We start from the raw sequence: 23,958 nt of genomic DNA, 5'->3' as shown, positions 1-23,958 counted from the left end.
AAACCCAGTTCTGCAATCTCAAAAACTCTAGTCACTATACCATGATGCTTAAGACTATTAATAAATTGGGTTCCTTAAAAAATACCTATCAGATATAAGGTATTAAATCATAAAGATAAATTTTAAATAACAAATATTTTATTAAAATTTTAATAAACGTTATACAACTTAGAAATATTTGCCATATACACCATTCCTATTTATTCATCCTTTTGGCATAACTTGATTTCAAATATTTTTTTAATAATGGAGAAGAGAGATAAAAGGAAGAGAGAAAAGATAACCAGACTGTATTTAAGGTCCAAGAATTACCATTCTAGGTTAAATTTTTTTCCCAGTTAATCCTTAATACACATATTAAATCCAATGAACCACCAGTAACCAACTGCCTATTCTCACAAAACTTATATGTCTTCAAAGTTAAATTACAAATGGCCTATGGTTTTCCTGAATCAGAAAAACCAAATCTCTTATTGGAACCTCTAAATGTCACTACTCCTCTGAATTCAAAAGGTAACAAGTCTCAATAAAAACAGCATAATTTGCTCTCAGCAGTACCTACAGATTTATTGTATTGTGAGTTCTTTCTACTAAGATTTTTTAGGTAGCCAAGTCATCTACCAAGACTTTGTCTGAAGAAGTCTAGATATTAAACAAAAAGAAACTGCTGTCAGATCATCTTTATTTTCCTTAACAAAATACACAGAAGAGCACAAAATTCACTTATAATATCATCATTATTTTACAAATATAAATAATGCTCAGAATTCAAGTACAGTCAAGTGCAGAAATATTTCCTATATGTTAATATGTAAACATAAGCTAATTATATACATCATGTGCCTTTGGCCCAGCTGCAAAATAAGAGACATCAAAAAGAAACACTGCACTTGACTGTTCAATTGCATTCTTACTGAGAATTCGTACCAATGCCTATATAGTTACAGTTAAAACTTTCATACCACTTAATGTAAATGCCTAAATAGACATTTTGCCCCATGGCAAATATCTCAAGAGTAAAAATTCTATCCATTTTTAATGATGAAATATTAAAATCTTAATTGAGTTTCATTCCTTAAAATAAACACTATTAGAATTTATTCCTAACCAAAGTGCTTCCTATGTCAAAATGGATATTTAAAGGTCACATATATAGACAACAGGAATTCTATCATGTTTGTTTACTTTTAGAATGGAAAATAAATTTCTAAAACCTGTCTAAAAAGTGTGGGTCTTTGTATTGGGTTGTCAGAAAAGTCGTGATGTATTTTTTCTATGTTTTTCGTTGCAAAAATGCATCATGACTTTTCCAACAACCCAATATATTCAAAGGGATCTTACTTTACTGATATCACTTGCTTTTAGTTTTAATATCCAGTAGGTATATAACTTTGACATACTGAAATAGCTAGGCAATCTGAATTCAAATGATATCAAGCGTACCCTTAGAGAAAAAAAAAACAGAAAGCACCACCAAAAAAGCAGTAACTGACATCAACAAGACTACAACCATTCAGTTGAAGGCACATGGAAACATTTACTACATTGTCATCAAAGATTCTCCACCGAGTTCAGGATTAGGAGTAGAATCAGCCCTGGGAACTTCTGGTTTGGCTTCATTCATTGAGGTTTCCTCACTCTCGGTCTCTTGTTGTTTCTCCTGTGGTTCCTCCGTGCCAGATGCTTTTTCAATCACTTGGTTTGTCTGCTCTGTATCTGATATTTTGTCCTCTGTCTGCTCTGTACTGCTATCAAGAACATCTTGTTCTTCTAAAGATTCTGAAAAGATAGAGTCAAGACTTTAGTGATATCCAACTGTTACAATTGCTAAATAAGATAAGTAATAGATACACACACACATACATGAGCTAGAAAACAGTAGAATGATCTGACATTATCTTTAAAATCTTTTAAAATATGTATTGAACTCCTTACAGCATACCTATATAAATTGGTATGAATGATGAGGAAGAAAATTGGAGGGAAACAAACTCATAAATATACTTTTATCTAAAGCCTCATATTTTCATAAAATTTACAAACTTTCATCATAATATTTAGAATTTTCCTAAAGATGCATTTGAATGTTGAAGGTCCAAATATATCAAAGCCCCAATAGAATTATGTGCTATAAGACAATAGCCTGGCAAACAAAGCAAATGTATTAACTCCCACGTTATGTTTCCTGAAGGAGAAGTCTCCCTTGTGCCCAGCCAACCCTGTGAGCAATGTGGAAATGTGTACCTATGCGTGTGTGCACTCACGCACATGTGTGCAGACATGCTATTTCCCACACTAATGTACATCTCTACTAGCCAGGTATGGAGAGGTCTGGATCCACCTTTTCCAAAGGCATGACAAGTCTCCCTTGATCCTTCTTCAATACAAAGCCTCAGGGTTTACACCTCGGGGTTGGAATACACTACACCTAGACTGCAAGGAAGGGCCTTTTGTCCCTGTCTCTGTAACATAAACTAAGTAAATGTCTTGGACCCTACCTGAAAATTTACTCCCTCTAAACTCTCTTTTGAGTTTCAATAAGTTCAAATATCTTGATAATAATTTAATAACAATTTTATTAAATAAAGTCCCTATAGTTCTTTGAAATTTAAAGGATGTTTGTCAGGGGGAGAGAATGATAGGAGCAGAAAGCTTTGGGCCACCCAATTTCCAAGTCAAAATAAAAAACTAGCTTTGAGGTGCTTCTTTGTTTTTATAATAAATAGCAACTACTATTCTTACAAGGAAAGATATGGTTAAACCACTAATAAGCTAAATAAATAAGCAGATTTTCCTACCCTCAGAGGAGATCCCTATGACATACTACAAATGTTATTGATTCCAAAAATCTGGAGGACAGGCCAGTTCTACAATACCAAAAAGTTCTAGTTTAGTTCACTGTATAGTACAGGCCTGAGTTTTGTGAAATAAATTTAATAGTTTTGCAAAGAAACTATGTGCTATATATGCACACATGTTAATGCAGAGGTCTTACAAATTCATGATTTTACCATATCAGTTTTAATAAATACAAATTTTCTATTTCTCACACACTCTATGCCAAGACTTTAAAAACATTTTTAATAATCTCTTCAAACAGATACCTTGGACTCCAGTTTACAGAATTAACTGCAACCTCTTTCCCTCTTTTTTATTGTATATATAGAACAAAAGGCCAAAATTTCACAGTTAGGGACATCCAAGTTAATAAGGTTTCATTGCATGAAAATTTCACGACATAACAAAAAGTAGAGAGGAATGGTTCCCAAATCACATTTGTGCCAAATATTACAAAAATGCTCTTTTTATCTTAAAAGGAATGGCACTGCTGCACCCCTGTGAATATTACAAAAACCCAAGGTAAAAAGCAGTAGGTTATTTGAATTTTGTTATTTGACTGTTCCAGTGCACAAAGGAAAAGCAAAAAGTGCAAATGAAACTCTATAGACATGTATAGATCATATCTACTACGTGGGCAAGCAAGTTCTTCAGTAAAAAACATCAGGAGTCACCAAGCATTTGTAATTCTACAGAATTCACAAAATTTATCCAGGGTAGAATTTTAAGTTATGATTTTCCACAAATCTCTGGCCACAGAGCAATACTTACTTGCCAAGAACTTTAAAATGTGTTATACTATAATAAGCCTTCTGAAACAAACCAATAAAGCAACACAAAATGAAAAGAAAACAAAAAGCTCAGAATCCAGGACTCAACTCACAATAAACGTGTTTAAGTGAACATAACCCCACATAGTTTGTCATACTCTGTCTGACAGGCTGCCTCAGTACTGAACAGGAGACGTATCAAAGTTCATGGGTTATCATATTAAAGCTTTGTGATGTAACTATTTTCAGAAATACATCACTAGTCAAATCCAATTTAACTGTAAAATTCTGGGGTCTTGAAAAAAAGCAGTTAATACAAAGAGGAGAGCTACAATGCTTAAAATTTTAAATATCTATAAAGGTGAATTCTAAGAAATACCATGTGCTGTCATAATTACAAAACAACATCATACACGAAACTTGATCATTAATACTATATTGTATTTCAAAGGATATATGGAAGACTAAAAATTAGTGAAATGATGTGTAGTGCTTGAAAACAATCAAAAAAGCTATTAATGACTACTTTTCTTCCCCCAGGTTATTTTGCAGAAAAGTAATTTTAATAGCAGTTAACACTACAAAAAAACTGGTATGTGTCATGAAGCCTATAATGCAGACATCAGCTAGTCTAAATGACACAGATATTCAATGTTTGGATGCCAATGCTATTTTGTGAACCCTCATCCAAACAAGATTTAAGTGGTGTGCAAGACTAACAGAGAATTACATATCAGTTTAATAAACAAATCACAGAGCTTTATGTAAGACTGTTGAGTGTATTCCAAAAGTACTTTATTTCTATGGGATAGCATCATTTGCCTATTCTAACAAAAACAGTAAAGTTTTTCTGTGAAGTTGTAGTTTAAAATAAATTGTTGGTATAAAATACATTACAGAAGATATCAACATTTGGGCATAAAATATTAAAAGAGAAACCAGCTTTTGTGTTCACACCAGTTTAGATTAAAACTGAAACAAAGTCACCTTGAATGACCTAATTCCATCTGTAAGAAAAATTTTTAAATCAATTTTGGCATCTGTAATGCCAAGAAAACAATATATAAGAATGTGCTAAAAATAAAAATGACCCATGGAATTTGTTCCTTTCCCCAGTCCTGCCCCCTGCCCTACTCCCACCCCAATATTCTTGAGAGAGGAGCTTTTTCTACCAAATTGTAACAATTGGCTTCCAGTTGTTTGGAAAGGCTTCAACTCAACTAGACAACGCAAACTCATAAAACTGAGTATAATTGTATAATAAATACCACTGGTCTTACCTATAAACCACACACATGCAAAAACGTGTAAGAACATCAACTTACCTTAGGTTTTTAGTCTAGCTCTTGAAAGAATGATTTTCTAAGAAAATTAAAGAATTGGCTAGCAAAACAATTTCATATATTTCCACAGGAAATATATAATTTTCACAGAAAAATACATAATTCTATTCAGCTTATGCCTTTGAAAATACCTTGTATTTGGGTGAATTCATTAGAGTCTTTTATTCCTTTTTACAATAACAAAAAAATTTTTTTTGCATTGCAAATACATCAATACCCACTATATATGTAAACTATAAAATTTAGTCAAAAGAAATCTGTTAAATTAATATGGACAATTTGTCTTTGAATTCACAGGTTTTAAACAAAACAGTTTTTACAAGATTTTCTGCCTTAAGGAAAATGGCCCACTTATTTTAAGGAACAAAGACATGAATTTCATCCCAAAACTCAACCCAATGAAATGACTCAACGGATAAAATTCAATTAAACAATAACCACCTATGAGAAAATAGCTCATATTCAATATACACAATACTGTTTATTTTCCATTGGTGAGCAAATCTATTAGATGAGTAAGAATGTCATTATTAAGCAATGATGTAAAACTATTAGGTGAAGGTGTTGTAGAAAAGGGAATCAGAAGGCCAAAACATCTCTGTCTAAAGTAAACATGCAAAAACATACTACAGTTAAGTTTACATCTTGAGTAAACTGTACATAATTAAATATAAATAAAGGTATAAATTTTTGTATCTGGTAAATACACAGAATTCAACAAAATTTACATTATCAAATAGCTCAATATCCTAGAGCAGCACAACAAACAATACTAAAAATAGAATTTTCTCTAGTTCAACATAACCTAATGGTAACAATATATTGCTTAAAAGAAAGAACAAAAATCAGATTACCAAGATAATTTTCACCTTATACAAATTTTACTTGCTATTTTTAATAGTATTAATTACATGCCATGAGTTTTATTATTAGCAAGTTATTTCCAGTTGAACAAAAGCTATTTTTTACTAATATAATTATATAAGATCTAATAGATAAATACAATTAAGCAATGAAAACAATATTAACATTTTTCAAACATGCTAGCCTAAAATGACTAGCAATACTAACAATGTAGAAATTTCATGCTCTTTTACTATATCTAACAAAAGAAAATGTTATTTATCAGGCATTTCGGAATGCATATTTTTTTTAAAAAGCAAAACAAACCACTTTAATGCAGCTTAGCAGACATTCAAGTATTACTGTACTTCTCATTTACCATAAAAGAAACTGAGGAACCTAAAAGCAGTTCATTACTTTAGCATACCATATCTAGTATGCTCTTAGATAAAAAGACAGTCCATAGCCCTAATTTCTTGTGTTTCTCCACTACTCTGTTACCAAAGCATCTGGATACAACATTCTAGAAAAAATCCTAGGAATTCAAAGGAGCAATTAATGGGAGAAATTTCTTCTAGGTCTGCTTCTTTGATGAAAACTTTCCAAGATTTCATATGTTGTTCTAAAGAGTTATCCAAAAACTTCAAAAGCCGTGTGCCTCATCCTAAATGCAAAATCTTCCAGTAGGAGAATCAAGATAAAACTTAATTTCAAAGTCTCACATCATAGACTGGGGAAAAAAGGTTTCTTCTATTAATGCTAGATTATTTGTATAAATGGTTTTAGAATAATCGTTGAAAGAAAAATTCAAATGAAAGAAAGTTACCTTTTCATTCCATCTGTAAATTCAGTAACCTAGTCATTGTAGTTTTTGTTGCTATCGAGGGGCTATTTCAATAGTTTTAAAAATTTAGAAATTACAGCAGGGAAGTTTATTTTCAGAGCTCAACTTTCTTACAACAATATAGAAATCAGAACTCTAAGCCCTCAATTGCAGTGGCCGTCAGTACATAGATAGATGATCGAGATGATATGGTCTTACTTAGTTCAATTTAATCATAAAGGTATGCCACTGGCGTTCAAAACAAATGCAGCTTCATTTGTTCAGCAGAAATATTTCCAGTCGTATTAAAGGAATCCAACTTGGAGTTCATAACTATATATCACAGTGTTGAGAAAGGAGTCTTGGAGAAAAGTTTCAGTCTTCTGGAAAGCCAAAGAAGTAAAAGGTCTCATAGCCATTGTGATGAATCCAAAGATAAGTATGAAAAAGTTACTAGAGACTATCTTAACCAAGTGGAATTGCTGCTTCAGTTTCTAGCACTACGAAGTTATCAGACCTCGCCTCAAGTTTTGTCCTCACCTATTAACATTACCTTATTAGGGTTGAATTTGAGCCAGTTAGACTTCATTCCGGAGATTTCAGACAGAAAATGAGACATCTGGGGTATTGCTCCTCCTAGATTAGATGAGAAGGAAAGGTATAGCTGGGTGTTGTTTGCTAACTACCTAGCTTGACCTTAGCAGAAGATATAAAGCATTGGACTCATTATCAAAAGTTTTATTTTGTTGGCTGCTTTTTCTTATTTTTTTCTGTCCCAACTATTGGCCTTCAAATATTCACTTTAGTTTTCATAAGCAAGGTTACTCATGGAAAGGACTTCAATTTTTCCTCTAGGCATCTTCAGTATGAAATTCTTTCATTTTCAGTTCCAAGAGGCTGCAATGGCAAGGCAGATGATTTGCATGTGACAGCATGCAGCTCAGAGCATGAACTTATGCAAAAGAAAAAATTTGATATCGTTTGGAGTCGATGTTGCAGACTTGAAGAAGAGGAATGCATTGATTCAGTGTTGGAAGTACATACACATGGCCTTTTGCCATGGCTATCTGTATTCAAATTCATTTTGGTATTTGTTAGTAAGCCAAAAGCCAAGCCCAAGTCAACACACGTATTTTAGGTTCACTCTTCAAAGTTAAAAAAAAGAGAGAGATACTCAATTTTCATACTAAACTTCTGATATCTGAAAATTCACTGCTTCATGTTATTCTCGGTTAAAACAATTTTTCCCTATGCAATGGTTTTATAAATAATAAATAAAATATATATAAATGATAATCCCTAGAAATAAAAGGGTGAATACTGACTGCTAAATAAATTGTGTGAATTAAATTTCCAATATGGATTTTTTTTTCTATACCAGGCATAGCACCAACATATCATGGACTATGTCATAATTTTCGCAATCTTCACAATCCAGAGTTGCTTAACAGATAGCTCCTCACCTAATTTTAATAGCAAGATTAGTCAGATCTTCTAACTCATCTCTTACATTTTTTTAACAAACTTCAAGAATTCCTAAAACAGAATTACAAGGTGAGGTCTAAGACCCAATGAATTCTGATAAATTCTGTTCCTCTAAAATAAGGTTGTGTCCTCAAAGGCATGCATCAGCAATGTTAGTCTCATGGACCAACATAAATTGTTTGTTTCAAAAGAACACAAGTCCTATCAACACAGTCATCCAAAAAATGCAAGAACAGGGCCGGCCGAGTGGCACGTTGGTTAAGAGCGGGCTTGGGATGCCAGAGGGCCCCGGTTCGGATCCCACATATGAGGGCCAGTGACACTGCCCTCTACAGCTAAGATGCTGAACAACAACTCAACACCCTGGAGCTGGGCTGCCGTGAGTCGTCGGCGTAGGCTGCAGTCCCTGTGGCAGTGGGTTTCCATGGGCTACCATGTATAGCCAGCAGCCAGCATGAGCAGCCAGCAGCCGCCGTGAGCGGCCGTCCAGAAGCCGGCGACTGATCTGCCTTGCCCGGGAAGAGCGCAATGATGGTGCCAACTTGGGCCAGTGAAGCAACGTCCTCCACAGATAGACTGAAGAACAAAAGGACATCAACTTGTCTGTTCCCCTTCCCCCAATTCCCCAGTGCTGTTCCCATCCCCTAATTCCCCAATAAAAAGCTTAAAAAAAAAAAATTTTTTTTTAAATGCAAGAACGGCTTTCCAGTTCCAAAATTTCCTGCTTTTGGGTAACTTCTACCAATTCAAGTGGTAAGCACAAACCTATTTTATCAATGTTAATTAGAAATCGTATAGGGATTTTACCCTTGTAAGTAGTTGTTTAATAATTCTCATAATCTGCTTCATTTACATAAATGAAAAAAATGATTCCATGCAAACATTACTAGTCAAATTTCCCAACAGTTATTAGAAGCGGTCATTCCATAAACAATGTTTACCTAGCTGTTGTTGGATGCTGCTTAACACAATACACTTGATATAATCTGCATTTTAAAACTAAAACACATACAAATTAAACAGAAGGCTACAGTATCAGAGCAATAGCTGATATATACATGCTGCAAAATCTGATAAATTAATCCATTCTTATCTAAGAGCATTATACTTTTATTGTTAAATCGCAAAGATTAAGAGAGAAAATTTTTTAATGAACATATTCGTACCTTCACTGATCTGGTTCTCTGTTAAAATCACACTTCCTGAAGGCAAGGGACCAACTGAACTTGAGCCTTCCACAGTCTGCCTCTTCTCAAAACTAAACTCTGGAAGTCTTGGAGCCTGTGGTCTGGTTTTTCTTGCAGGATTCAAGAAAAAACAGTAGGCACATCGAAAAGCTGCAGAGAAATTTTTAAAAATAAACAAAATCAAAGAAAACTCAAGGATTAATCAGATAACTCTCAAGATTACTTCTGCAAATAATCAAAGGACCCTTCAAAAGTTATTTATCCCTTATGAAATTACATATGGTTTCAGTAATATTATGGCAGTGTTCTAACCAAAGCTAATTTTAAGGCAGACTTTCTAATAATTATTAGAATATTAATTTTAAAGAAGAAAAAATAAGTTACATAGCATATTAACTAATATCAAAACAATATTAATGATCTATATGTATTAAAGAATTACATTTCTAGTTACCAGGATTTTTAAATCCAGAACCTTGCTCATTTGCCCAAGAAAATGTAGTTATGTCATACTTGAGAAGCATAATTAATTTAGCATAATATTTTTTAATAGTGGCTACACATGAGAATCATCTGAAGAGCTTTAAAAAGTGCTGCTGCCTAGACCCCCACCCCTGGACATCATAACTTTTAAAAGCTCTTCAGGTGATTCTGATGCACAGTGAAGTCTAAGAACAGCTGGCCTAGAGGTTGGACACTATGGGGAAAATCTGAGTTGTCTTTCTTGTTTTGGTCTGTGTTCTAAAACAAGAAGAATATGCCTGAACAATATATACAGACAGAACCTAAAATAAAATGACATTACATGGGAATTGGCACAGAAATATTTGAGAGTAACTATCCAATAATTCTTACCAATGTATTCAAATTCTTCTTTCAAAGCCATGCCATTATGAGAAAAACACTGCTGACATATAAGGGCATACCTACCCCAAAAGGAAAAACAGGTTAGTTACAAATGCAAACAAAGCCCATGGGAGAGGCTACGTTAGCTAACACAGCTAATTTATATTTTAACAAAGCTAAATATGTCATAACAGAATAGATGTTACTTAGTAAACAAAAAACACTATTCTTTAAACATAACAACAGCCAAAATTTCAATCATTTTAAAATGTAATTTATACATCAAATTAAAAGTAAACTAAGAAACAGTCAAATGAATTCTTACTAGGTTAGCAGAAACATATTTGTTACTGAACACTTAAATTTCAGTGTTTCCTAAAGTACATTCCTGGGAATGACAGACCCTAAATCTGTGGTCAGATAAGATCAGAAAAAAAATGGACTCTTAGAGATTCACAATGAGAAATCTTGCAGTAAAGAAATAAATTTAATTTTCTTGAATTCAGTCCAAACGTTAATTTCTGTACATCACAATTCCTGTATCTCTCCCAGTTACACTTACACATCCTCCTCGTTTTCTATTTATATATTCTGCTCTGTGTATGTACTTAACAAATACTTGGCTCTATCAAACAACATTGTTTTGAATAACATGAAATTTATTATATTAACTAAAATTCTAGCCTCTTTATTAAAGTGATAATATTAACCAATAACTTTGTCAAATATTTACTCTACTATCCTAAGAATTTTTTATAAGTCTATACTATGATAATTGCTCTGCTCACATCATTTCTATCTCCCCAGAATTATTGTAAGGATCAAATAAGACAATAATTAGAAAAGCATTTTGAGAACTATAAGTGCTAAATGTAAATTGTCTTCACTGCCATTAAAATTATCATCATCACCAAGGTCCAGTACATCTATACAACTCCATTTCTTGAAACCTGCCAAGTTTTCACTATTTATGTGCTCCTTAAGTTTACGAGTTGCAATGAAATGAATCCATTTCTCTAAAAATAACCTAAGAGTAGGGTTAAAATATAGTAGGGTTACAATATAGTAGGGTTACAATATTGTTTGTTATATTTTTTCTAAATACTTGATCCAAACGCCTACTGAAAAACAATGGAAGGTATACTCTTTTGTAGGGCTATAAAATATTCCATTATGTCTAAAATAAGGAAACAGGAGCCACAAAACTAAAGAACATCTAGCACATGTGCACACAACACATACACACTATGACCAACAAACTTTTTCTCTATTTTCATTTTCTACCAATCTAGTAAACGTTACCTGTTTTGTGGACCATCACCAACTAAATATTCAACAATTCTATCTAGAGCACCTCGTTCTCGGGGGAGAATGGGTCTTGCTAAAGGTGGACCGGGAGGATGAAGACCTAGTAAATAAATAAACACATATGACAAAAATGATAAATATAAAATAATAAACAAAACAAAAATACTATTCTTACAAATCTCTGTAGAGCATTTAAATTTTCATTAAAAATACTGCACTATAAAAATATGTTTAAATATATGCTATTTCATTTAATAGATTATACCAACATAATCTATTAAGAAATGAAACTATGTTGGGTTGTACACAAACTAATTTGAAAAATGCCCAGAATCTTAAAAGCTTATGTAATAATAAACTAGGGACTTCCACTTTGGACCATAGAGTCACAGGGGTCAGTCATATTTACCTTCCACCTTAAACAACTAAAATACTGTGCAAAAGACATTGGGTATCAGACAATGTAAGATAAAGATCTCTGACAGACAAAAATCAAATAAGATAAGCCCTACAATTGCCCCAGTTTGTTGTCTGGAGAGAGTTTCCAGGCAGCAGCTTAGGGAGGCTAAAACCAGGTGAAGTGAATCAGTATTCCTGAGATGACGAAATACAGCTGGACCAGGGAAGCCAAAGCAGCTTGAGTTCACAGGAAAGAGTATGAGAGAATGCACAGGGCAAGAGCACCAAAGATCTGCAGAGGATCCCCAAGACTATCCAGCAGAGTACTGGTTGGTGCATGCATGTAAGGAGACTACCTGAAGACAGAGAAAGAACTGCCCCAAATATTAAAGGTAACAGTGCTCACATGAGGCCAAAATGTTGCATGTTTCCACCAACCAGAGTGGAAAACTTCATAATTCACAGGTCACTGGGTAAGTATTCATAGGAATTTTGTACAGGAATATAAAAATATCCAGCATCCAATAAGGCATGATTCACTTCTGGCATCAGATCAAAAATTATTAAGACATCCAAATAAGTAGGAAAATATGACCCATAATGAGAAAAATCAATCATAAGTGACCCAGCAAATAACAGAGATAGAATTAGTAGACAAATATATTAAAACATTTATGACTATATTCCACATGATTGAGAGCCTAGAGGAAAGATTCAATGTTAAGTAAATACATAGAAAAAATTTTAAAGACCCTAACTGAATAGATGAAAACTACAACATCTAGGATGAAAAATCTGCAGATGGGATGAATAGCAAGCACTTTAAACATTACAGAAAAAATATTAGTGAACGAAGATATAGCAATAGAAACCACAAAAATGAAACACAGAGAAGTGACTAAATATATTTTTAAATTAAAAAAACATCAGTGGGCTGTGGAGCAACCTCAAGCAGTCTAACATACATATAGTTGGAGTCCAGAAGAAGAGGAGGGAGAAGGAAAAGAAAATATTTGAAGAAATAATGCACAAAAATTTTTCCAAATTTGATAAAAGTTATAAACCCACAGATCTAAAAACATCAACAAAACTTAAGCACAAGAAACATAATTTGCAACAAGACAAGCATATTCAAATTGCTTAAAACTAGTAATAAAGAGAAAATCTTAAAGCAGTCAGAAAAAGATACATTACGTACAGAGGAGATAAGAATGACTACAGATCTCTCATCAGAAAATAAGCAAGCCAGAACACAATGAAACAATACATGTGAAGTTCTGAAAGAAAAACTATCAAATTAGAATTCCATATTAATGAAAACATCTTTTAAAAATAAAGGCAAAAATGAAAATTTTTTCAGACCTACAAAACTGAAAGAATTCATCACTAGTAGAACTGCACTGTAATAAATGTTAAAAGTTCTTCAAGCAGAAGGAAAATGATACCAGATGAGAAGCTGGATCTACACAAAGGAAAGAGGAGTACCAGAAAGGTTACTATGTGGGTAAATATACAAAATTTTTATTATTTAAATCTTTTTAAAGATAATTGGTGGCTTGAAGGAAAAATAATAATTTGTTGTGGGGTTTATAACAACATAGAAGCAAAATGTATGACAACAATGGCACAAAAGCCAGGAGGAGAGAAACGGAAGTGTACTGTTGTTAGATTCTTAAACTATGTGTGAACTGGTATCACTTGCAGATAAACTGTGATAAATTAAAGATCTATACTGTAAATCCCAAAGCACTCACTAAAATCACACAAAAAAGTAATACAGCTACTAAGTCAACAAAAAAGATAAAAATGGAATCATAAAAGATACTCAATATAAAAGGCAGAACATGAGAAGAAAAGTAACAGAACAGATGGGACAAACAGAAAAATAAAACAGTACAATAGAAGATTCTAACTCAAATCTAAACAGATCAATCAATACATTAAATGTATGTGGCCTAAACATCCTCATTATGAGGAAAAGATTGTCAGAATGAATAAAAAAGCAAGATCCAACATAACACTGCTTACAAAAAAAATTTTAAATATAAAGACCAAATAGATTAAAAGTAAATGATAGAAAATATATATAAATATGCTAATTAGTACTAATCAAAACAAATCTGTAGTAGCTGATTAACATCAAGCAGAGTAGATTTTAGAGCAAAGAATATCCTCAGAGATAAAAAGTAATTTCGTAATGACAAAGGAGTTAATTCATCAAAAGGGCATAACAATCCTAAACTGTATGTACATCATAACAAGAGCTTTAAAACACATGAAGCAAAAACTAGTAGAACCACAAGAAGAAACACAAATAACTCAATTAAAGTCGGGGATTTCAACAGCCTTCTCTCAATAGTAGACAGAATAAACAGACAGCAAATCAGTAATGATATAGGGTTGATACAGAACACTACTACTACCAAGTTGACTTAATTGACATTTGTAACCACTCTACCCAACAGGAACAGCATACCGTCATGAATTGCTTAACGATGGGGATACATGCTGGAAAACGTGTCATCAGGAAATTTCATCATTGTACGAATATCATAGAGTGTACTTACACAAACCTAGATGGCATAGCCTACTACACACCTAGGCTGTACAGCACAACCTATTATTCCTAGGCTACAAACCTGTACAGCACATTACTATACTGAATACTTGAGGTAATTATAACACAATGGTAGTATTTGTGTCCCTAAACATATCTAAACTATATAGGAAACTATAGTAAAAATATCATATAAAAGATAAAAAATGGTACACCTGTATAGGGTACTTACCATGAATGGAGCTTGCTGGACTGGAAGTTACTCTGAGTTAGTGAGTGAGTGAGTGAGTGGTAAGTGAATGTGAAGGCCTAGGACATTACTGTACACTTTTGTAGACTTTATAAACTGTCCCACAAGCCCTCCACCTGCTTCCTTCCAACGGGGTCAGAAATAGACCACCAAAGCCATCAATGTCACTCCATGAATAGAAATGTGGACTAGACTGATTGGAAATATCAAGGACAAATTGGCTAGGTAAGGCAGAGATCACCATATTGTAGGGACTCTCAGGAGAGAGTGAAAGACAGTCTGGGAATCAGTAGGAATAAGAAATCAAGATGATGAGATAAAAAAATTTATGGATTGTCATGGCAATGTAGTTCTGGCTATTGCATGTTGGAGCAGTGGTCAGATTAAAGAACTTTGTGGTATTCATTAAAACAAAAAAAGAGAATATTTAACATGGAGAGGGTATAGACTTGAAGACTCAATATGTTTACTTTGGAAAAATTTTTTTGGTTCCATTGACCCTATTTGGCACAAAGGGCTCTCTCTGGCATTGAATTAATGGAAGAAAGAAAACTTATCTATGCTTTACATCATTACAAACCTAAAAATATTTCCAAAGTTCAGGGACAGGCTAGCTCCACACTATCACAGAAAGCTTTTACTAAAATGGCAGCGGCACTTAATTCTTGTTAAGAGAGTGCCTGTGGACCTGTGTCCTTGTACAGGGTCTTAGGTCCCCAATAAAGAATTTACAGCAATGTACTCAGAAGACCATTAAGCTAGATCTGGGAGGGCTTGTAGTGCCCTCCGAATGTGTACTGCTGGAGGACAGGCTCCTCTGTGCTGAGACAGGTCAGTGGCTGACTGATTGGGATGGAATCTGTGCTCTTAAAACTTAGGTCCTGTGAGTGCAAGGACCTACTGAATCTACTGCCAAGCCCCACAGATACTGCTCCCGTTAAAGAAAAATAAATTCCTCCTGAACCTCCATTTCTTACAGCAAATTCATCTCTATTATAATCTTATAGGACCACCATCATATATGCAACCCATTGTTGACAGATACATCATTATGTGGCACACAATTATATATATTCTTTTTCAAGCGAACAAAAAACATTTATCAAAACAGATGATATTCTGAGAAATAAAACAAGTCTCAATACATTTTACAAGATTCAAATAATACAAAGTACGTTTTCTGGCCACATTAGAATTAAATTAAAAATCAGCAACAGAAAGACATCAGAAAATTCTCCAAATATTTGGAGACTAAATCATATGTATCTAAAAAATCTAGAGTTCAAAGAAAAATTAAAAAAGAAATTAGACAGTATTTTTAAATGAGTAAAATTTTTAAAAACATCAAATTTATGATATGCAGCTAAAGCAGCACTTAGATGAAAATTCTCAACACCTAGAAAAGAAGGTAGATGAAAATTCTCAACACCTAGAAAAGAAGGTATGTCTAAAATCCATGAATTTGGCTTCCACCTTAAGAAACTAAAAGCAAAGAGTAAATTAAACCCAAGGTATAAAAAATAAAAGAAATATTAAAAATAAATAATAATAATAAAAATAAAAAATGAGAGAACTAATAAAATGAAAAACACAAAAATAATATTTAAAAAGCTGGTTCTTTGTGAAGATCAATAAAATTGGTAAACCTCTAGCCAGACTTATCAGAAAAAGAAAGAGGGAAGGTACAAAATACTAATATCAAGAATGAAAGAAATGGCATAAATCCAGATTGCAAAGATATTAAAAAGATAGCAAGGGTATATTAGAACTTTATGCCAAATAATTCTATAAGTTAGGTGAAATAGGCAAATTCCTTGAAAGACTACAAAACGACCACAGCTCACTTAACAAGAAATACATAACCATTTAATATGCTAAAATTTTAAGAATTTTTCCATCTGTGTTCATGAGGGATATTAGTCTATCATTTCTCTTTTACAATTTTTAGTTTTAAAAAAAATCTCTTCTACAAATAAAACACCAGGTCAAAATGTTTCAACTATAATTTCTACCTAATATTCAAGAAAGAAATATCAATTCTACACAAACATTGTCTATAAAATTGAAGATAAGGGACTACTCATATCATTGTATAAGGCCAGCATTACACTGATACCAAAACCAAACAAAGACATTACCAAAAAAAATGTAGATATATATACTACAGACGACTATCCCTCAGGAACAGGAAAATTGATGTATATATTTTTACAAAGTTTAGCAAATTGAACCCAACAATATTTATAAAAAATAAAACATCATGACAAAGTAAGATTTACCCCAGGAAAGCAAGGTGGTTTAACATTTAAAAATCAATCAATGGGGCCGTCCGGGTGGCTCAGTTGTTTAACAGCTCGCTTGGAAGCACCAGCTCTGAGCAACAGGACCGCAGTTCGGATCCCACATTGAGGGCCAGTGACACTGCGCCCTCTACAGCTAAGATTATGAACAACAGCTCGACCTGGAGCTGGGCTACTGTGAGTCACTGGCAACAGCTGTAGGCTGCAGCGGGGCTGCAGTGGGCTGCCATGAGCTATGTGAGTGGCTGGCAGCCAGCATGAGTGGCTGGCAGCGGGCTAGAGCTGGCTAGAGCTGCCGAGAGCTGCCGAGAGCTGCCAAGAGCGGCTGACCAATAACCAGTGACCGAATGCCTCACCTGGGAAGAACACAATGATCATACCTACATGGGCAGTGAAGTAATGTCCTCCACAACTAGACTGAAGAGTCCTCCACAACTAGACTGAAGGACAAAAACACAGCAATTTGTCTACCTGTCTGTTCCCCTCCCCCAATTCCCCAATAAAATCTTTAAAAAATATAAAAATAAAAATAAACGTATTTCACTATACGAACAGATGTTAAAACAAAAAAATAAACTAAAACCCCATGAGCATCTCAATAGATGCAGAAAAAGCATTTGACAAAATCCATCAGCTCACTAGGAATAAAAGGGTACTACTTCTCCAATCTGAAAAAACTATCTATACTTAAAACAAACAAACAAACCTACAGCTAACATCATGATGAATGGTGAAAAAGTAATTGCTTTTCTCAGATCAGCAATACGGCAAGGACATCTGCTCTCACGACTTCTCTTCAACATTGTACTAAAGGTTCTAGCTAGTGTAATAAGGCAAGAAAAAGAAATAAAAGGAATCAAGATTAAAAAGGAAGAAGTAGAACTGTCTTTATTCACAGACAATATAATAGACTATGTAGAAAATACTATGAAATCTATAAAAAAATCTATTAGGACTAATAAGTGAATTTAGCAAGATTATAGGCTATAAGATCAATATAAAAAATCAACTGCACTTCTATTGATATTAACAATGAACAATTGGAAATAGTTTTTAAAATACCATTTACAATTTTGTCAGAAATATAAAATTAGATGTACATTTGACAAAAACATGTGAAAACTATGAAACACTGCTGAGACAAACTTAAGATCTAAATAAATGGAGAGATATACTGAATTCCTGTAATAAATTAGGCAATATCAGAAGAGAGGAATAAAGGACAATTATTGTATTGTTCTGTACACCTGAAACTAACAATAAAAAACAAAATAGATTTGCATATTCTGGATATTAAATATAAATGGGGAAAAAAAAAGAAGAGAGGAATAAAGAGTGTGGGGTAGAAGAATAACCCAGATGATTTACATTATATAACCTTAATGATTTACATCATATTAAAACAGTAACAACAAGAATAAAGAGCTACACATTCAAACTTTACAATCTGTAACTCCACAATCTCTGAAACGTTAAAGAGAACTGTTTGTAGGAGCTAACTCTGAAATGAGACCCAACACAGAAGAAGGCACTGAGAAGAAAGTGGGAGAATAAAGTGAGATGTGAAGCTTGCCTTTGTAAAACAAGGCAGGATGTACGTTAGAATAAGATGGGCTACAATGGAGGTTTACATGGAGGCCTCATAGAAGACTTTGAAACAAAATGAGGCCTTGTTGGAACAAGTCTTGCAAAATACAAAGATACAAAGTTTTCAGTAAGACTGTAACAAAAAGTTTAAAGCATTCAAGAATGGCTTTAGGGTAGAAATATTATATAAATAATTTAAAGAATAAGAGAAGATCTGCTTTGTAAATAATCACAAACCTAAAGGCTGTTACCATCTTAAAAAAAAGGTCAAATGATGTCAAAATTGTAGCTATTAGTAAATAAAATTTAAGTTCTAGAATAAGCTCTGAGCATTACAAACCAGCTACATTTTTCAGATTTTGTAAGTTATTTGTTTACTTGTACTAACAACATTCAATCATTACCATCAAAAGATAAACTTTAATGCAGACATTGTCAACCCTCATCAAATTTTCAACTTGAAAAAGCATGCCAAATTATATTTTGAAAGCATTTAAGTGAAGTTAACTTATGCTGGAATATTTTACTTCTACACTTTTAAAATGAAAATGTCCATAAAGGAATCTGGATACATAAAACAACAGATTTCACAAAACTATCTTAAACCCCTTACATACTCAATAACTTTTAAATAATGCATCTTTGTATTCATACTGTTAAGGATAACAGTAATTAATACAAACATCAAGAGCAATCATTGTAGGAATACTGGTCATTTTTACACAGCTTGGCAAATTATCAAGTACCTGCTGGTTATTAATTTTCAAACATATGGGAGCCCTGTGGTAATACACATTAAATTAATTCTCTTCCACAAATATGGCATAATGAAAAAATGAATTATTAATCTTCTCTATAAGAAATCACTTAACTCATTCATATTTTTGGCAATGTAAAACTTAATTCACAGTCTTTTACAGAGAGAAACTAATTAAAAACTTTAGTAAAATATGTTATATTTACATGATCACAAAATTTAGGCCATTATTCCTTCTATAACCCTATTCTTACATATGTAGTAATACAGTTTTTATTATTTTATATCACTTGCTAAACTTCTGTTTCTTTAAAGCTAGATACACAAACGTATATAATATACACATTCTCACAAAAACAATTTATTTCATTAAACAACAAATAATTTTATAAATCATGGGTATCGCAAATCAGTCAGTTAACAACTGAAAGATGAATAATTTTCAATTAATTTTTCTCAATGTCACAAAACCTTAAGAGACATCATTATATGTAAAATTTTAAAGTTTTTTTAAAAACTATTTTTAAAATTATGATTTGTATACATTTCATTTATACCCAGATTTCTTAATTTGTTTATAAATTGTTTTCTTGTTTCCTAAAATCTTATGCTGTTGTTTTTGAAGGAAGAGCAGGAAAAAATCTACTGTAATAGTAACATTTAGATTATTTATTGATTTTATTACCTACGCGTAAGTATCCTGAATACCTGATATTAACTACTGACTAGCCTCAAAAACATTATAAATTATGTTAATAATTAGTCATAAAATACCGAAGTAATCTAAATTAGAATTAAACACTCTAAAAGAAAATAATTTACTACCATATTCAAGAATGACATGAGAATCTACATAAAATAATGTAATCTGCTAAAGCAGTGGACTTCTAAGTCCCAATCACACCCCAAAAGAAAGTTACAGGGTAATATAATCTATTATGCTCTAAAAACGCAATCTTCTCCTAGTGATCTACCACACTAAAAAAAGAAAATCCAAAGACATAAAATAGAGTAAAGGCAGTATGTTAATTTAATAGGACTTTATGCTTTAAAGTAATGCCAGTAAATACTAATTTTCTTTGGGTTAAATAAAGAACAATTTACCAGCCCATATTAACCATTGTAGTATTGTACACCACAATGAAGGAATAGTCTTCCTGAAATATCTTAAGTAATTGTCATGTTTAAAAATATATATGAAGGGTTTAGCAAAAAGCATGAATATATTCCAAAAGTGTTCTCTTCTATCCCATTTTATATAAATCTGGAGACACTCTCAAGCTGAATATAAAAAGATATGCTATACTGTTGACTACAGAATACTACAAAGTTTTATTGCCATTTAAACAAAGAAGCCATAACAGTTAAATGAGCTCAAGAAATAGGTTTCAGTATCACAAGGTGCCAGCTGTAAAGAGTTATGGCTAATTGAATATGGAACTCCTGCTTAATCAGATAACTGCTTTGCAATTTCCAAATGAAATGCCATTTCCATACGGTCTGAAAATGGCCCGTTTTATTGGTAACCAGAGAAAACAATATAAACTGTAAATAACATTAAGTGCGCTGTTTACCCATTCCAGGCACTGAAGTAGCAGGGGATCCGAGACGTCTTGGTAACACATTTGATGATAGGGCTGGAGTAACATTTCTTTCTGGGGGTCCACCAGGGGCTGAAGTGTCCTTTGGTGTTCCAGGAGATGCTGGAACTTGTGGGAGAGAACCCTTGCTAGGGCTTGCTGGTGCTGGAGAAAGGTTTCTTTGAGCTGCAGTTCGCTGACGAATCTCTGACAATAAGAATAAAAATATTATATTAAATATCCAATATACCATATGAGCCAATACCGTAAGTATTACTTACATTTAATAGTTTCGTGCCACCAGAAGGCATCTATAGGGCCAAAATTGCTTGGAATAAGAAATCTATAAAATGTAACATTGAAAACTGACTATAATACAGTTCTCCAGTTCTGATCCCACAAGTCAACTGCACATAGGTATTTACACAACAAGCCTTGATCTCAGTCTATCTATTGTACTGATATCGCTCTTCAGAATAAATTCAAATGAAATCAAATCATCACCCAATTGTGTATCATGTCTTTTACAGTAATCCTTCCTAATTTATGATAAAGAATGCTTATCAGAATTAGTGAAAATTACAGATGTTTTTGAAGATAAAATTAATAACTCTAAGAAATGAGTGAATAAGTATATTCTGAGATTATCAAATAATTTATGAGGTAATTAATCTACGTAGTTACAGAAATCCTAAAAAAGTATTCTTTAGTATTTGGTACCATGCCCATTCTCCTTTATACTATTGTTATTTTTTTAGTAAAAGTTTTTTGGCAATACATTCAATAAAGGAAAACTTGCACTAGGCATAAATAATGTATCACCATAAGTAAATCTTGAGTGGCAGGAATGACTTTCTGTAACAGAGGTTGGCAAACGTGCCAAATCCAGGCTACCGTCTCTTTTTGTAGTTTTATTGAAACACAATAACGCTCTTTTGTTTATACATTGTCTATGGCTGCTTTAAAAGAGTTGAGTAGTTGCAACAGAGACCATATGGCTCTCAAAGCCATTTATTATATTTACTATCTGGCCCTTTACAGAAAGTTTCATGATCTCCTAACTCAGTAACATAAAATGCAATTCTAACATTCCTGATTCCCACTAATACCTTACTTGAATGTTGATGGTAAGACCTCAAGAAGCTCTTACAGCTTTTTAATTCTACACATCACATTAAATTATCACAAATCTTGAAATAGTAGGCTGAAACTAAATAAGTTAAATTTTAATAGGCATGATTGGTAAAAATGCATACTTCCAAAAGCAAAATACTTCAGATTTGGACTCTATTTGACAGTTAAAGATTTTTTTGACAAGTTCATTGCAACCAAAAGCGCAGCTTTAGCATCAGATTTCAGTTTACCACAATCAAGTCTACTAGTTAGGAACCTGGGCCATGCAGTCAGAAAGGGGTGGTTAGAATCCTGATTGTTGCTACAAGTCCTCAAATGGGTTAACTTCACTAAGCCTGTTTCTTTCTCTGTAAAATTAGGATAATAATATTCTTAACTCATAGAATTGCCATGAGGGTTAAATAAGATAATATCCATGAATTGATAGCTCACATTTATTGAATACCTAATATCTCAGATGACAGTGTTTTCACACCACTGAGTATTTTCAAATGACCAGTTAGTTATAATTATTGGGACTAACTTTCCACTGATTCTTCACATAGCCTCTAATCTAACCACTGCAATAATAAGTTACAAGCATGTCATCATTATATAAGTGGAACTGTCTTTATTTGGCTATTTTCCATGCAGTTTATATAGAAAATTTCTGATTTTATCTGGACTAATTGCATCCTAACATCTCCTACAAATTAACTGGTCACTTAATGATCACAAGGAACACCTTAAAAGGTAGTTCGTTACACATTAAGAAAACCATTAAATGCTTCAAAAGGTACTGAGATCAATGAAATCATGTTAAGTTTGGGTCATTTAAATTAATTTAAAAAAACAAGGCATCAGGTACTGTAAATCACTTTTTGCCTATTTTCAGGTAAAACATAACTCAAAAAATGACATTTTCTTCCAGATAAATAAAAGTTATTTTTACATAAATGAGTAACATAGTTGTTTATTATAGATAAATAAAAGTTTAACCTTTATTAGACTATAAAAAGTAGCTATTATCCTTTTATTTCTTGAACAAAGCCTTGAGACTGCTGCTTCTGAATGTGCATTTACTCTGTGAAAATTAGCTAAAGCACACTTTCAACATTCTTCATGTGCTACTGAAAGGTGGGGTCTATAACTAACTAATAAGCAAGGAAGACCATGTCTGGCATTCCATAAAAGAAACGTGGCTTAATGATGTCTAAATTTAAATTTAGGCAGACAGAGGGGGGAAATAGAAGAGTCAGGAAAGGGAAAAAAACAGTTTCATCGTTTTCAAAGGAAAAGTAAGTAACAAAGAGTTACAATATCAATAGTTAAAAATAGCTAATGATACAATCCAAATCTATATTTGCTAGTGTTATGAAATGTAAGTATTCTGGTAGTCTCAATTTAAAATATCTAAGATTTCTCAGCTTTAAGTTACTTCCCATTCACAAATGCCTTGTACTATAATTACTCCAAAAAGTTTCTAGTACTCAACAAAGTAGTGATATTGGTTCAATTCAACATTTCCTACACTTAAATATAAAAAGGTATTCCCCAAAAAGGTTTACCAAGCATTCCACATCTATCTGGTAAAGTATTATAAGGAATGTTCCATAAGATCAATTCTTGATCTGAGGATGTTTTACCATACTTATCAATGATCAGTCAATGATTTGATAAGAATCACTCTCACTGAATATGAGAACATGTCTATATTTTCAAACTCAAAATGAAGTAAATAAAACCAAAGATTAAAACTATAATACCATGATAAACAAAAGGAAAAAAAGTTTAAAATAATGATAAAACAGGATGGTTGAAGTGTCTTGATTTAAATTTTAGCTCCACCCTGTTTATTAGATGTGCATATAGCCTTTTCCAAGTTAATAACATCTCTAAGCTCAGGTTCCTTATAATGTGAATATTTACCTCTTATGATAATATTAAATGAGACTATCACTGCAAAGAGCTT

At 32.8% G+C, this 23,958-nt stretch overlaps 1 protein-coding gene across 1 annotated transcript; it reads right to left on the bottom strand.

Moving 5' to 3' along the window:
• Nucleotides 1-591: 591 nt before the first annotated feature.
• LOC109388747 (protein lunapark-like) lies at nucleotides 592-21,141 on the bottom strand. The gene is made up of 5 exons (XM_019653731.1): nucleotides 20,868-21,141; nucleotides 11,438-11,543; nucleotides 10,145-10,215; nucleotides 9,269-9,439; nucleotides 592-1,779 (listed from the first exon to the last, which is right to left on the bottom strand). The coding sequence occupies exons 1-5, from the start codon at nucleotides 21,124-21,126 to the stop codon at nucleotides 1,541-1,543; spliced, it is 846 nt and encodes a 281-aa protein (XP_019509276.1). The 5' UTR covers nucleotides 21,127-21,141; the 3' UTR covers nucleotides 592-1,540.
• Nucleotides 21,142-23,958: the final 2,817 nt, after the last annotated feature.

The sequence above is a fragment of the Hipposideros armiger genome, unplaced genomic scaffold (genome assembly GCF_001890085.2).
Source record: "Hipposideros armiger isolate ML-2016 unplaced genomic scaffold, ASM189008v1 scaffold_205, whole genome shotgun sequence".
In the NCBI taxonomy this organism is placed as follows: domain Eukaryota; kingdom Metazoa; phylum Chordata; class Mammalia; order Chiroptera; family Hipposideridae; genus Hipposideros; species Hipposideros armiger.
Note: the sequence above shows the minus strand (reverse complement) of the source record. Positions and strands in the feature narration are given on the sequence as shown.

Excerpts from the sequence above, each read along its gene's own strand:
- LOC109388747 (XM_019653731.1), bottom strand. The coding sequence starts at position 21,126 with ATGGTATATTGGATATTTAATATAATATTTTTATTCTTATTGTCAGAG. Across the intron at positions 11,544-20,867 it reads TACTTCAGTGCCTGGAATGG|GTCTTCATCCTCCCGGTCCA; the intron begins GTAAACAGCGCA and ends TTTATTTACTAG. Across the intron at positions 10,216-11,437 it reads GGTGATGGTCCACAAAACAG|GTATGCCCTTATATGTCAGC; the intron begins GTAACGTTTACT and ends CTTTTGGGGTAG.